We start from the raw sequence: 15236 nt of genomic DNA on the forward strand, positions 1-15236 counted from the left end.
GAAAACTATACAACAAGAAAGGAAGTTCCTTTATTTCTTTGACATGTTGGAGACATTATATAATAATATTTCACTATCAGATATGTAAAAAAAAAAGCATGAGGCAGTATTTTTTAGATTCATAAATCTAAAAAAGATGTTCAGTGGTAAAAAAAAAAAAAAAAAGATCTGACTTCGCTGTTTCAGAACTGATAAAATCCCACTTACTCTACTGCTGTGACATGTACTAATCTTTTTTATTTCTTTTTTTCCAGACTGCACAGCAAAAAACACAAGCTATATACTTCAGTAATGCCATGTTCTGGTAATGCACCTTGACACAAGTAGCTCTTCTTTACAGATATGGTGCTGTTGTTGTTTCCAGAGCCTAAATAATTGATGTCAAGGGCTTGAAGCTGTAATCATTTTGTCACATTTTAAGTTATTTATGGCTGCTGTTTTACTGGCAACTGCAACAAAGTGAGCAATAGTCTTACAGCTAGCGTTAAAACTTTGAGCACTGATCTTTCATCTGGTGCTTTATTGTGGTATATGTTGGTGGCTCTTTGCGGTACAGTACATAGCCCCTTTAGGCTGTCATGAACCCAGAAGTACAAATTGTGAAAATGTGTTCAGTTCTAAACTTTTATCTTTAATAAGAGAATGTCTGAGTAAATGTTCAGGACATGTTCTGGCAAATCAGAAAGAAATCAGGGAGATCGATTTGATACTTCATCCCAAGCTGGTTCCCTAAATTCCATGTACTTTTTTATATAGCTGGAAAATAAAGAACAATAATGAAGGAAATGGGAACCATTCATCCATTCATCCATCTTTAACAGCTTATCCAAAATTTAGTTTCAGCAGGGAAAACCTTCTCAACCAACACTGACTGGGTGATCCTGAGGCGTCCCGAGGCCAATGTGGAGATATAATACCTCCAACCTAGTCCTTGATCTGCCCTAGAGAGGCGTCCTGGTGGCATCCATATGGTTCTACTCTAAGCTTCTCACGGATGACTGGTCTCCAAGTGAAAAGCCAGCTACCTCTCCTGAGATAACTGATTTCGGCTGCTTGTACTCGCGATCTTGTCGTTTTGGTCATGACCTCATAACCATAGGCAAGGGTAGAAATGAAGATTGGTTGGTGCACATCACGTTCCAATGTAAACCAGTTGCTTAAAATATATCCAGTTTCATGAACAACACCAGCTCCAGGAACATGTTAAATAATAAATGAATAAATAAAAAAAAATGGTACTACTGGTTCAGTGGACTGACTATATTCAAGTTGGAAGTTCACTTAATAAGTTATCATTTTTAATCACTGAAGAGCATTTCATTTTTGTTTTTTGGTCCTGGCATCTTAAATATCACCCGGCACTGGAGCAGATGGAGTGACTGGAGTCAGACTAGACTAACACATAGCACATTCCAAAAAGCTGATGCAATGTGCACAGGATGATCTGTTGTGTTGTGTCTGTTAAATTTCCTTCAAAACGTCTTGTCTTTGAGAGTCAATAGTCTGAAAAGGTTAAAGAAAAGCTCAAGTGGGGCAAGTAATGGTGAACAGGGGGGTACAAGGATGTCCGGGGGTACACAGTGTACATGTAGGATCAACCAATGTTCTATCTATTTTAAAGTCTCAAAGTATTTTCAGCCTCCTCTTGGTAGTTATTTATTGATTGACCATTAATGAGCAATTATAATATTTTTCAGCAGTTAAAAATTTTTCGGACAGAAACAGCAAATGGTACAGCACAGTGAATTTTTTTTCCGCATATTCCAGTCGTGAAGCTATGGTCAGACCCTTGGAGCAGATAGGGTTAAGAACCTGAAACCCTCAACATTATGATCAGTAACTGAGAGCCTTAACCATTTGAGATCCTTCATCAGAAAAACCTCATCAGAAAAAAAACAGTGAAAAAGGAAAACCAATTGTTAATATCCTTTAGTCAATTAACCTATCATGGAAAGCTTAACCATTTCTTTTGTTAAATGATTTGACTCAATTATTTATTTCATTTTAGCAAGATAAAGACACAGAGAGGTCACATCAAGTTTTGTATCAACACCTTTATCTGAGCTCTAGAGCTGCACGATTTGAAATGAAAACAATATTTGGACACATATTGTGATTCCGATATAAACCGCGATAAGAAACAATGAAATGTACCATTTAGTAACAGCAAATAATGGTACAAAAGATTAAGAAGATGTTTGCCAATATTTATTTAGCACCTCAAAAGGTTTTTAAAAAAAATAACCAAATACCTAAATTATTGAAAATCCCACATAAATTTCTGACTATACCCATATAACCTGTAATCTTTCTTTTTTGTGTGATTAATTGTGCAGCTCTGCTCTGGTAGTGTATTGAGGTCTCACATTTCCCTTCACAACCGATTACACTACATTCAAATGTGCATGAAAATTCTTAACCATAATCATAATTGTCTGATTTTCAGCAGATCTTCCGGTAGGGTGCCTTCCATATTTTAGCACTCACTTTACCTCCATTTTCAAATCTGCTGCCCCTTCACTTTTGTCTTGTAGTGCTCCTCGGAGAGCGCTCGTAATCTCTCAGCAGCCTGTGGACACACACACACATACACACACAGTTAGTCAATCAGGTGTTCTCGGGTGCTTTAAATCAACACTTAAAAAAAAAAAAAACGAGAGGTAAGCGCACCTCAGCAGGAAAGTCCGGTAGAAAAATAACTCTGCTGTAAGTGAAAAAAACAAAAAAAACAATCAAGTTTCCACGATGCCATTGTTGAATTGAAACAGGGGATGCGAACTTGTTCCAATAAAGTCAGGAGACATAGCAACACCGCCGCATAACACATACACAGTCATGCACAGAGCCTTGCACGGAGACTTTGGTATTGAACGGAGCGACTGGTATTCATGCCTGGCGCATACAGAAAGCAAGCCGTGGAGAGCTTTGATGTGTGAAAAAGGAGGAGAGCTACAGTCTCTACTTAGGCTCTCAGGAAGAGTGATTAAACAGACTAGTGCCCCTGTCATTTCCTGATCCAATTTCTTCACAGCATCATGCCGCTTAATTCCTATGCCACCCACTGCTCCGGCACAATTTGATAGCGCCTGGTGCTGTGGCTAACAGAGGTCAGTCTCATAAGCAGCAGCAAATCTGCAGCTGGGCTCTCCACAGGCCTGGAGCATTCACTAAGCCATAATAAATGTTACAGCGCATTAAATCACCCTAAAAGTGCACCTTCACATTGAGAACGCAAATTATTCAATCAGGAAATTGCAGCACTAAAAGATAAAAAGGAACCCCTGCATTACATTTAGCACCTTGGCGACTCCCAAAAAAAAAAGTTACACGTAGACACACATTAATTTATCACAGTTCTCTCTGAGATCTGTGTTCATTTATTCATTCTTTCATATAAGGAGGATATGTCAACCAACCATAACATTAAAGCCATTAACATTAAACCCATTTAGGTTTAAGGTTCCCCTTGTGCCACCTAAAACAGCTCTGACCCCTCAAGACATGACTGCACAAGACTTCATAAGGTATCTGACATCAAGATTAGCAGCAGATCCATTAAGTGCTGTAAGTTGCAAGGTGGGGCCCTCCATGGATCAGACTTGTTTGTCTGGTACATCCCTTATATACTTAAACAGACTGCGATCTGGGGAATTTAGAGGCCGGATCAACAACCTTGAACTCTCTTCCTCTTAAGCCCCATTCACAACAGGCTGTGATGCACTGACTGAAATGTTGCCTTTTTATCACAACCAGCATTACCTTTTTTCCGACAATTTGTGCTACATTAGCTTTTCTGTGGGATAGGACCTGATGGGCTGGCCTTTGGTCCCTCTTAGGCATAAATAAACCTTGGTCACCATTGATCTTCTCACTAGTTTATGGTACAGCCATGTTCACTGTTTTACATATATGTGCTTTTGTGTACCAACATATTTAAAAATCCCCTTTTGAGCTTTTGCTTCTGCACAGCTCTCTGAAGGTCCCGCCTCATTAGGTTGAGGTTTGGGCTTTGACTAGATCATTACAAAACCTTACAGTAAGTTCTCTTTTTCATTTTTTAGCCATTCATTAGCCATATATTTTTACATACTTTTTAAAATGATGCACAAAAGTAAGTAAAGATGTGTTACACTGGATAAGAATCTTGTAGAGGTATAGAAGCTGGCCCAAATGATACTGTACGGGTGAGTATTTGGTGCACTGGTTGATGGATCGGTTCAGGTGATTTATGTGATCCAATCTGATTTGCTCAGTCAGATAGTCAGAGCCAAAGTGTCACAGACACACACTGGCAGACTGACAGCCACCTGATGGCACTGGCTAATTTGATCAAGATATCAATCACACGTCCAGAAAAAGATCAGTCAAGAGATGGACATTACGAGTTCTGGCCTGCTGTGAACAAGTCAACTGGAACATAGGATGACAAGAACAGAGGACGGAGAGATGGAGGGCCCCAATTCTACCCCGTTTTCTTTTTCATACAAGACAGGGTCATGCAGCATGGCATGTGTCTGACAGCAGCTGACAGGTAGCGAGGACGTGCCATATGACTGGCCTCATTAAAGCACTAGGTACTAAAGCTGTGAGGGCTTTTTTTTACCCAGTTAAACACGTCCTAAAAGTCGATTTTACTTTATGCTTTTGAAAATGTAAAACTTTATTACATCTTTTTAAGTCACTTGCAAGCATTACCTGATGTTCAGTTTCTGGAGTATTCTCCAGGTTAGTGGAGTAATTGCTCCAAATTATGTCACTTCACCGATTCACAGTTACTTACAGGTAAGTGGTGACATTCTGTGGAGACGGATAAAGCGCAAGTCCTCAAAATAGAAACACTGCCGAGCTGAATATGATGCAGTAAGAAAGCCAAAGAAATCTGGCATACCACAAATATTATACCCCCCTAAAATCATTCAGTAGGACACTTAAAGCTGAAGCTAGAAAAAAATTGCAGATACTGACCTGTTCAGGTGTAAGGTCACGCTGCTCCTGAGCAAGCATTTCATAACCCACCATGAACTTGCGGACGGTGGCCGAGCGGAGTAGAGGAGGGTAGTAGTGCGCGTGAAGCTGCCAGTGGCTCATATCTTCTTCCAGATGACTTCCCGTTGGTGCTCCTAAAGCACATAGAAAAAAACAAAGATATGTTGTTGTCGTGTTTAGGCTAGACACAAAGCTACAGTTCTTGCAAACAGTTAACGATTGTTGCCAGATGAAATCCGACAGCAGCTGGACAGGCTGAACAATGCTGGCAGATTTGTATTTGTTTACGGTGAGGAAACGTCAGCCCGGCTGACAATCATGATAGCTACCATGTGGAATCTATCGTTGCAGTTTACTGGGAAAATGTATTAACACTTCATTAGCTGGATATTTGTTACGTTGGCATCTCTGCTGTGAATCAAACGCTAATAGTCTAGATAAAATGTACAGGAACAGATAAAAGCTGACACATTGAGAGCTTCACTGAGCGGTTCAGTCCGCCGGGGTCTGGTTAGAGTCCTAATTAACAACACAGCAACTCTAGCAAACCCGTCTGCAAATGTCTGCATGCCACTGGCATGCAAGGAATCTTTCGTAAGGCTTCATGGTACGTATTAAGGTATAAACTGGCCATGAGAACCAGTGGTTTGGCTTCAGTCCCAGAATACCCTGTAATATATCCCCATAATGATAAATGAAAAGCGTATCATGGAAGTGAAATATGCTTCGTCCCGTCTGCTTCAATAAAATGCTCGTTAACATCCTTCACAGATATTCTTTCTTGTTCCTATTGTCTCTCTCTGGCCATCTCAGCTCACTTCCAAAGAGTGTTATTGCATCTAGAACAAGCAGTTTTCCTCCTCCCAGAGACACATATTCACACTCACGCTCTGACTTGTTGGCTAAAACGACTAACATCTCAAGTTTCTTATCCCTTGTGTTGACTTTTCCTGGTTTGTATTTGATTCAGTGTGACTTCTGTGCTGTGTGAAGCTTTGAGGCGACTGCTGGACGATGGCCATTTTAATTCATGCCAGAGAAAATAATTCAGAGCTTAGCTCCGCGGCGGTGCCAACAGTAAATAATGGCAGGAGCCGTAATAACGTTTGGCACGACGGCCAAGTGTAGCAAGTGATCCCGGCATGAGGATGTACTGCACGCTATGTACACACGGTAGCAATGACATCACTGCTAATTAAATTACAAGCAAGGTGTTCATTTAGTCATCCAAAGAGGTCGCAGAGGGCAAAATACCCCTGGTCGCTCAGGCACTAGAATTAACACAGTGAGGTGCTGATAAAGAATCATGCTTCTAAGTTAATGCATAGAGGTCAGGACTTGCAAGGGCAATTACAAGTGAACATCAAAGGTCAACCTAATCAAATGAATAAATCATAATGCGCAGTAAAATTGCATGTGCTCAAATATCTTCGGTGGAATCCAAAAATATATACGTACAGTAAATATTGTTTTTATTTAACCACTTGACCATTTAAACTTATAACAATAAGTGTCACTTGAATGGAGCAGACAAAGACTTCCATTCAAGGCATTTTTAGATTTATTTATTTACTTAACTTAACTTTATTTTGCCAGTATGTTTAAATGAGTAAAAGTATAGGAGTCAGCTCAGTTTTACATTCTGTGCATATGCAACAATATTTATTATCGATAATAATAGAGATAAAGCCTAATAATGTGTGGCTTCCATTTGGCCCCTTGGGTTATGACTCCACAAGACCTCTGGGGTGTCTCGTGGTGTCTGGCACTGAGACATTACCAGCAGATCATTTGGGTGCTGTGGTTTCCGGGTCGGGGTCTTCATGGATCAGACTAGTTTGTGCATTCCATTGATGGTTAGTCTGACTGAGATCTGTGGAATCTTGAGGCCGGGTCAACGAGCTGAACTCTTCGCCAGCTAAGTCCTATAGACAGCAGGCTGTGATGCGCTGAGTGCTCCGGTGCCTTTCAATCGTGGCCGGCATTGACTTTTTTATTCAGCAATTTGTGCTACAATGGCTTTTTTGTAGGATCGGACCAGTCAGGCTGGCCTTTGTTCCCAACAGGCATAGCTGGATGAGCCTTGGGTGCTCATGATCCTGTCACCAGTTTACTGGTACTGTATATAATTGATGATCAATGTTATTTTAGTCAGCTGGAGGTGGTGTTACTGTTGTGGCTGATTTAAAAAACAGAAATGACATACATAATTTTGGAGTTTTGTGAAAGAAGTACTGGTATATACTGTATTTGTAAGCTCTTAGGAATTAAATTACTGGATACCTTCAATAAATGTAGCCTTTACAGAGCATAAGTAGCAGACACATCTCAATATCAGCTGTTCAAGGTCGATTATTACATATTTTGGATGCATTCAGCATTGTTTTACAATAAACTGTATAAAGAAATAAAAATCAGGTGTGACACACTTGTGATGTGTGTCCAAACTAATGACTGGAAGTGTACATGTTTGTGGTTTGGGAATGTAGCTTTGGAATTAAGAATTTCATTAAATATGCTACTTATGCACTTACGGTTATATACTAACTGCATTTAAGTTTTTTTAATGTATTCTGCAAAATAACCATAATTTAAGTTTAATCTATCCAACCATCCATTTTTCACATCACTTATCATGTGTACAGTTGCAGAGGGCCTGGTGCCTATGCAAGGGAGTTTAGGACATAAGACAGGGAACACTCTGGATGAGGTGCCAACCCATCACAGGGCATAAGCACAGACATATACAACCATACACTACCGGCAAACACCAACCAGCCTACAACGCATGTCTGTGGGAGGAAACAGGAGGACCTAGAGGAAACCCAACAATCATGGGGAGAAAATGCAAACTCCATGCACACAGAGCAATTCAAAGCCCCGACACAAGAGATGCCACATGCAATGCTAACCACTAAGCCTTTGTGCCACCAAGCTGAAACTAAACTATTATTATTATTATTATTATATAAAGACAGTTACAGTATATGAAGGTAAAGGAGTAGGCCATAAACAGGTTATATAGCTGAATATGGCCATAAGTACTGTATGTGGCACTTGACCATCACATCAACATCTAAAGAAAAACTGTGTGTGTGTTAATATCGACTTGGTCTCTCCTTTGCCTTTAAGCTCTACTCTTCCGAGACTGTATTTTAAAACCGCAGCGGTGGGGATTTGTGCTCAGTCAGTCTTTAGATCATTACGGAGGTCAGGCACTGATGTTGGGCAAGGAGGCCCGGTTTGCATTTGGCATCCTAATTAATCGCTAAAGTATAAGTAGTTGAGGTCACGGCCCTGTGCAGGCTTTGTAAGTTCTTCCAAACCAACTTTGGCAAACAACATAAAAATTATATTATATTTAAAACTTTTAATTAAATATTTAAATTAAATATTTTTATTGAAAAATTATATAAAATTTATATAAAAAATAAAAATGTATAAAAATGTAATTAAACTGAGCCAAATGTAAATTTTCCAATCTGTAAGTAAAAAATTACATACGGAAGAGTGCTTATTTTAACAAAACAATAGTTTAAACTTAAGGTAAAAATTGTTAATTAAATTTAATTGATTTTCTTTTCTTTTTTGCCTTTTTAATAAGATGGAACATGTACAGTATGAGCAGAACATCCACTCTGTTGTAAAAACTGTATTTAAAATCTTTAAAAACCAAGGAGATTATCCTAGTGAGGTGAAACATCAAAAAAAGGGACATTTATTCATTAAAGTGATATTTACATCTGATTAAACTATTGTAATACTAATGTACTTTGAAACTAAGTACAAACCCAAATTGTTTGCACTGTCGCCTTGCACCTCCAGGATCTGGGTTCAATTCCCGGCCAGGTAGGTTTCAGCCTCTGTGTGCATGGAGTTTGCATGTTCTTCCCGTTTCCTCCGGGGACTCCGGTTTCCTCCCACAGTCCAAAGACATGCAGATTGGGCTAACTGGTGTTTCCAAATTGCCCGTAGACAGTGTGTGTACGTGTGTGTGCACTGCAATGGATTGGCACCCTGTCCGGGGTGTACCCTGCCTTGTGCCCTAAGTCTCCTGGGATAGGCTCCATGTCCCCCGCAACCCTAAATACCGATAAAGCAAAAATGAGTGAGAGCTTTTTTTTTGTATGTCTTGAATCAAACTTGTATTACAGTATATGTACATTACAACATTACAATAGTTGCTTGGTCGTTATAAATTGTCTTGCCCTGCACACTGACTGTGAAGTGCGTCACCCAGAATGTAAGTACAATGTAAGTAATAGGGGCCAAATCCCACAACCTGTGCAAAACTTTATTTCAAGTTCAGCTGAGACTCAAGTGAAGCTTCTGCAGTCCCACTGAGCTAAATTATCATAAAGTTTCTGTGTATTCAATACAAATTAAACTTATTTCTTTCCCCAGAGGGCTAGTTGCAGTTAACCATATAGTTAGTTCATGGGAATTTTTTTAATAACATTATAGACGTATTGAAATGTACATACTAAATAGGCACCTCAATTTAGAAAAAAAAAAAAAAACTAAACTAATGGCAATCTTGACATGTTGATGGTTAACAGATTTTTTTCCCCCAAGGATAGAAAAGGCACTGCATATAAGGATGCCCTGCACACTGCAATGTACACTCAGTATACTCACTTTATTTTCTATGATGCCTGTGTTGATTAAATAATAATAAAAAAAAACTAATTAAAGTAAAATTCCATGTTTCAAAAACGTTCCTCCTTACCAATCACTAATTTGAGGTGTAAACTTTGGATTATGTGTCAAGACTTATTTGCTCTACCTGGAGCATTATTTACCGTGCATTCTTGTTCTCCTAAAAAAGAGAAGGGATTCAGAAAATTGGCCTCCATACTGCATCATTCAAAATGAAATACATTTCATTACTCGAGAGAAGAGGGGAGCTGGGGTTTGTTATTTAATCTGCGAGACAAGCTAAACCGCAGTTTGTGTGATTATTATTAGTCCCGAAAGTGAGTCTAAACAGCTTTAGGGTAGAGAATGTGAAAATGTGGTCAAGATGCTGCGGCACCCAGAATCGACTTAACAGAATCGACTTAACAAAATCCACATTTTCCTCGTCTTCTGCGATTTTTCATGTTCATATTTTAAGCGGTAATGTGTACCGCCTTGAACAAAGGCCTTATTGGGATGAGTGGCAGATCTCATGAAGGTTAATACAATTTTAAAAGATTAAACAGAAATTCAGAACTACACCCGCACAGGTCTGGCCGTCACTCCTTAGGAGAAGTCGCAGGTGCGCTTTATGGAAATTTGATTGGTTGAAGTTCCTAATTAGCTGATAACATGTTACTCGCACAACAGTGGTGGGAGATAATTAGCTCCTTCTCTCCAAACTCCGTCAGAACAAACAAACAAGAAAAGCTGCAACTTTTTTCACGCAAATTAATGAGCGTGTTTGAAAGAGAAAAAAAACAGGGGAAAAAAAGCATGGTCTTTTCCACTAGAAGGGACATGTAATGACGTCCATTATTAATTGTGACTCTAAGGGCCCTCGGTAATGAATGAAAATATCTTCCTACGGACCAATTAGCATGCTGGGAAATGGACAGTAATTGTCAATTGTCACACAAAAAAAGGATGATATGAAGAGACTGATAGGGTAGAGTGTCTAATGTGAAGAATGAGTGTTGGAAGGGCAAAGGAAATGAATTGACACATATGACATATAAAGAAACCTGAAGCCTGAAGAACAATAGTGTCAGAGAAAAGTAGGGAAGCCATTTGTAAATGCAGCAAATATGTTTTTGTAGTTTTCTTTGATAAGAAACACGTCCTAAAAAATGTGAAACTTTCCAAAGAAGGACTATTTCTATTTTTTTCCCCTTTGTCAATGCCAATCTGGACATGTATACATACTGCAAGGAGCGATACCCTCATACCAAACTCCAGCTGAGCAGATATATGCTATATCAAGCTGGAGGAATGACTGAACCTAGCCGAAAGAAGCCAAGCAAGAAATGAGACTGAACACACCTGGACAGAATGTCACAGCTGAGGACAAAAGAGTTATAAAGTGAAAGAGTTTAGCTCTGGGAAAGTGGCACTCTCCCACCGCATTGCCTGTCTGCAGAAGTATAGGAGAAGGCAAACAAGACAAATAAATTGACTGCTACTCATGCCTTTAAGGCAAGCAGCAATCCAGGCTTCTCCTTATTAGTCTTCCACTGGAGGTCAATTACCCGGACACGTTGAGAAAATAACTTCTGTTTTAACTTTCCTGACTGTGGCCCGGCTTTGTAAACACAGGACTAATGAAAATAATTCATGCCCATCTTGATACAAGGCTCTAAACCCCCAGCGTCTTTCCCAAGGCTGGTAAAGGCACCAAGCGCTAGAGTAAACTATAACACACTTTGCAGTATGGCCTGGACTTAAAGACGTAACATAAAACTACTTCATCTAAATTAATGGATCATCCAGATGCAATTTTAAACCACTATTTGTTTCAAGTCATACATAAAAATTGATATGATAAGTACTGCATTCTAAACAAACATTGCAAGGCTTATCATGCTTATTACTTAGAAGGCATAATGTACGCATATGATATCCTTGTTAGAAGTCATAGTTCCTGTCGTAGTACTGTGCAAAAGTCTCGATCCACCCCTTACAGTATTTCTAAATATTCTGCTTCCAAAGAGCCAGACTTTCTTGTATTTTTAATGTAGTGCTGAGGAATAGCTCTTTAGGCTACAAGTTTTTTGCCTCTCTTTTTCAGTCCAGTCCCTGAGCAGTCTGAGAAATGGTTTGTTCGTTAAGTGACCTATAAATCATTCAAGCTTAAAACATCTGACTTGAGGCATGAATCAGTGAGATAAAGGTGCAGATGATGACAGATGATCACTCCAGTGATTAGTATACAGTACTGGTGATGCTGAATGCTGAGTGGTTGGAACAGACGAGAGAGAAAACGAGGTTGCTGCCGAGGTTGTTACATAAACAACCAATTTTTAAACTGTATCTTCAGAGGCTGTGCAGCATGTTGCAGCAAAACATTTGCTCCCATTCCCTTTTCTCTATACAGCTTATCCTGTTTATGTTCCTGCAAGAGGCCTAGAGCCTATCCCAGGGATCTCAGGGGCATGAGGACGGGATGCCAATCCATTGCACATACCATAAACACACTTGTACATTCACTCACACATTATGGGCAATTTGGAAACGATAATTAGCTTTCCCTGCATGTCTTTGGGCTGTGGGAGGGTATGTGGAGGAAAAACATCATGACCAGGGAGAACAGGCACACAGACCTGAGGCGAGAAATAAGCCCTGAAAATGCACATTGCGATAACACAGTACTAACCACTATGCCACAGTGCTTCCCTTAAATTAATCTACATAATTAATTTTAATTAATTTCAATGAAGAAATATGAGGTGGCTCAAGACTATTGCTCAGTACTGTATATAATTGTGTAGTTTAAAATTTAAGCAGTGGACTGGAATTAATGGAATGACTCTTCCATGAACACTTAATTTGCTTCAGTGGTTGACATTGCAATAACATAATTTAACATGTAACCCATCTTCTGTATAGTGGTGGTAAAAAGTGCAAAATTTTGACTCTAACAAATATATGGTAATATGCAGAACATGACGGTAATTCATGTCCATATACAAAAAGTGGATTTCTTGATAGTTGTCACATGCTGTTTCTATCAGCATTAGTTTCAACATTTCTTAAGGCTTCTTTACTCAGCTTGATCACAGTTCTCAAAATGCAAGCATGGCAAAACCACTTGGTAGGTGCCCAACGGCAGTAGACATTTCTTCACCTCTGCCAAAAAAGTAATGAAGAAATAAAACTTGGAAGTGCCATTTCGAATTGAAAAATGTGTCAGTAGAAACGAGGATGAAGTCGGATGCCAAGTTATCTACATTTCACTTGCAAGCAATTAGTATAAAGTTAATTATTTGGACGCTCCCTAGGCTGTACATCGTACACCTAAGACCTTGGCATTCCTCACACGTAGGCAATGTTTGGTTGATTTCTGCAAACAATATGACATAATTGTAGACCGAATGGATGCATTCCAGGAAACATGACTTTGTAGAGTGGCGATGTCCTTCCTTTAGTCGTAGAACTTGTCATGAAATTTCAGCGGCGTCACCTGCAGTAATGGAATACTCATAAATAATGATGGCCAGAGCTTTTGAAGGTGACTTTGTCCTATGCAACTCTGAGAAGTCGTCTCATGTAACGTTATGTAATGATGAAGAGAGCTTTAGTCCCGCACAAGCTTTAGAGTCTTCCGGTTAATGTGTTACCATTATGGCCATCTTCATGGAAGATCTTTGACCAATAGGTTTAACCAAGACTAAGAGTCTCTGGCTTTGCGAGACTAATCCCAGGTAACCTACTGACCTGTTGTTAACAAAGCAAAGATGCATGGTATGGCCAAGTCGTAATCAAACGGTTGCAATACTACCCGACTTCATATTGTCAATTTTACCTACTGCTGCTTTAACCATAAAACCTACAGTATATGCCTTGGCTTCTCCCAACCCTGCTGTGCAAGCTCATCTTTCAAATCACGGCTCTGTTTATTCACATCACCCACCTCACATGTTAAACAACTTTTACTAGACTATACTCCAAGCACAAATCAACACCGTACAGTCAAGAGCATCATGGAGAATTTCCAATGAGCTGCACAAAGCATGAAGGAGAGAACTATAGAACACAGTGTGGTGCTAATTTGGCCACACATCTGGTTTGTGTACAGCAACAGTACATCAAGATGGAATCCTGAATATTTCGCTTAATATCATTCCCATTGTGGCAGGAAGCTTTTTTATGGGGAGTACAGACACAGAATAAATTTACATATTCAATTTTACGGGAAAAATACATAGAAAGCCACTTAAAAAAAAAAAAAAACTCTTAGAGACAAACAGGATGTTGCAGCTGAGAGAAGCAGTGCAGAATTTCCCCCTTACTGTTTCTTGGCTTGCTTGCACAGTAAAGGTACAGAATAGAAAGTGAGACATGAAGGAGTGTTTGGTCAGAGCTGAAATTCTACACTGCTCTGTACTTCAGCCTAAGATGTTGAAAAATTAAAATCCCCAGTAATAAACCTCAAACAGAGCAACCTGCCTGCAACAGAGCCTTAAATGCATCCGAGCTGGAATCAGCTTAATAGCTGTGTAAGGCTAATCTTGTATGCCTGACCGACTATTTAAATAAGCCTGACTAAGGCCCATTATAGATGTCAGCATCACATTTACAGGGATAATTCATCTGCCAGAGATGAAATGGCCTGTGGATGCAAATGACTGCGGGTTATGGTGGGTAAAAGATGTGACCCTCCATGAGGAAAGGAGACTCATATGGACAGCCGCTAGTAAGAGAAATTCGCTTCACATGATTGGGATGTTCAAGTCTAATCAAGTGGATATAACGGACTAAATTTACACTTATACTGGCAGTGTAAAACTGCTGTGCCAAAAGGATGCATTTTGAGAGGAAAAAAAGCTTTGCTATCCACACTACCATCTGTGTTGTATGTAGAGACAACCTATGGATCAGGTGTACCACACCTTCGTTAACTACCTCAAATATCCCTATTTTGGCTAAAGCTACTGTACACAAAACTGCTGGCTCAATTGGGCTGTAGATTGCGTTCTGTTGGTATGGTTTGGCTTGGTGAAGAGTCACCACAAACATGTTCTTCTGACGTTTTTTTTTGTATTGGCACTAATCAATGTTGAACAACAGTTGTTTTTACTGAAATTACTGTCAGAAATGCACTGCTACCAGGCAGACCACCCATCGTGGCCCACAGTGACCTGTATATTTCTGGGGAAGTACACATTAGGCTATGCCGTAGCCTGCGATTCGAAAAATATGGTGTAGATGACCTTCGGTGCAGGGAGAGGTCTTGGATGACCCCACACCCAACCTGCAAGAATGCAGGGTTTACTGGATGATTTAATAGAAATTAAATAATTATAATGATCTAAACACCACTGAGAGACTTGGACTTACATGTTGTTGACCAGATAAAACATCTGTTGGTACAATACAGTTCTTGAGAACTGTGGACGTGATGCCAAGCCGATTTAGCAGCTTGTGGTGAAGCAACATCTTTATTAACTTACCCGCAATAGATTTTTTTCTTAATTACATTTTAATTACATATCACTCGTTATTTTGTCATCTGTAGCTTCAATACTGGTGCATTATGAAGACGTACAGTATATATGTATAACTCCAGCTGGGAC

The 15236-nt window shown here is 39.5% G+C and overlaps 1 protein-coding gene across 1 annotated transcript in view; it reads right to left on the reverse strand.

Moving 5' to 3' along the window:
* Positions 1-1628: 1628 nt before the first annotated feature.
* Positions 1629-15236, reverse strand: part of galt (galactose-1-phosphate uridylyltransferase) — a 115715-nt gene continuing 102107 nt past the window's right edge. The window contains exons 10-11 of the mRNA XM_053515595.1: positions 4966-5120; positions 1629-2569 (exon numbers count right to left, since the gene is read on the reverse strand). Of these exons, the coding sequence (XP_053371570.1) occupies positions 2501-2569; positions 4966-5120 (224 nt within the window). The 3' untranslated portion in view covers positions 1629-2500. The remainder of the gene's footprint in view (positions 2570-4965; positions 5121-15236) is intronic.

The sequence above is a fragment of the Clarias gariepinus genome, chromosome 17 (genome assembly GCF_024256425.1).
Source record: "Clarias gariepinus isolate MV-2021 ecotype Netherlands chromosome 17, CGAR_prim_01v2, whole genome shotgun sequence".
Lineage (NCBI taxonomy): Eukaryota > Metazoa > Chordata > Actinopteri > Siluriformes > Clariidae > Clarias > Clarias gariepinus.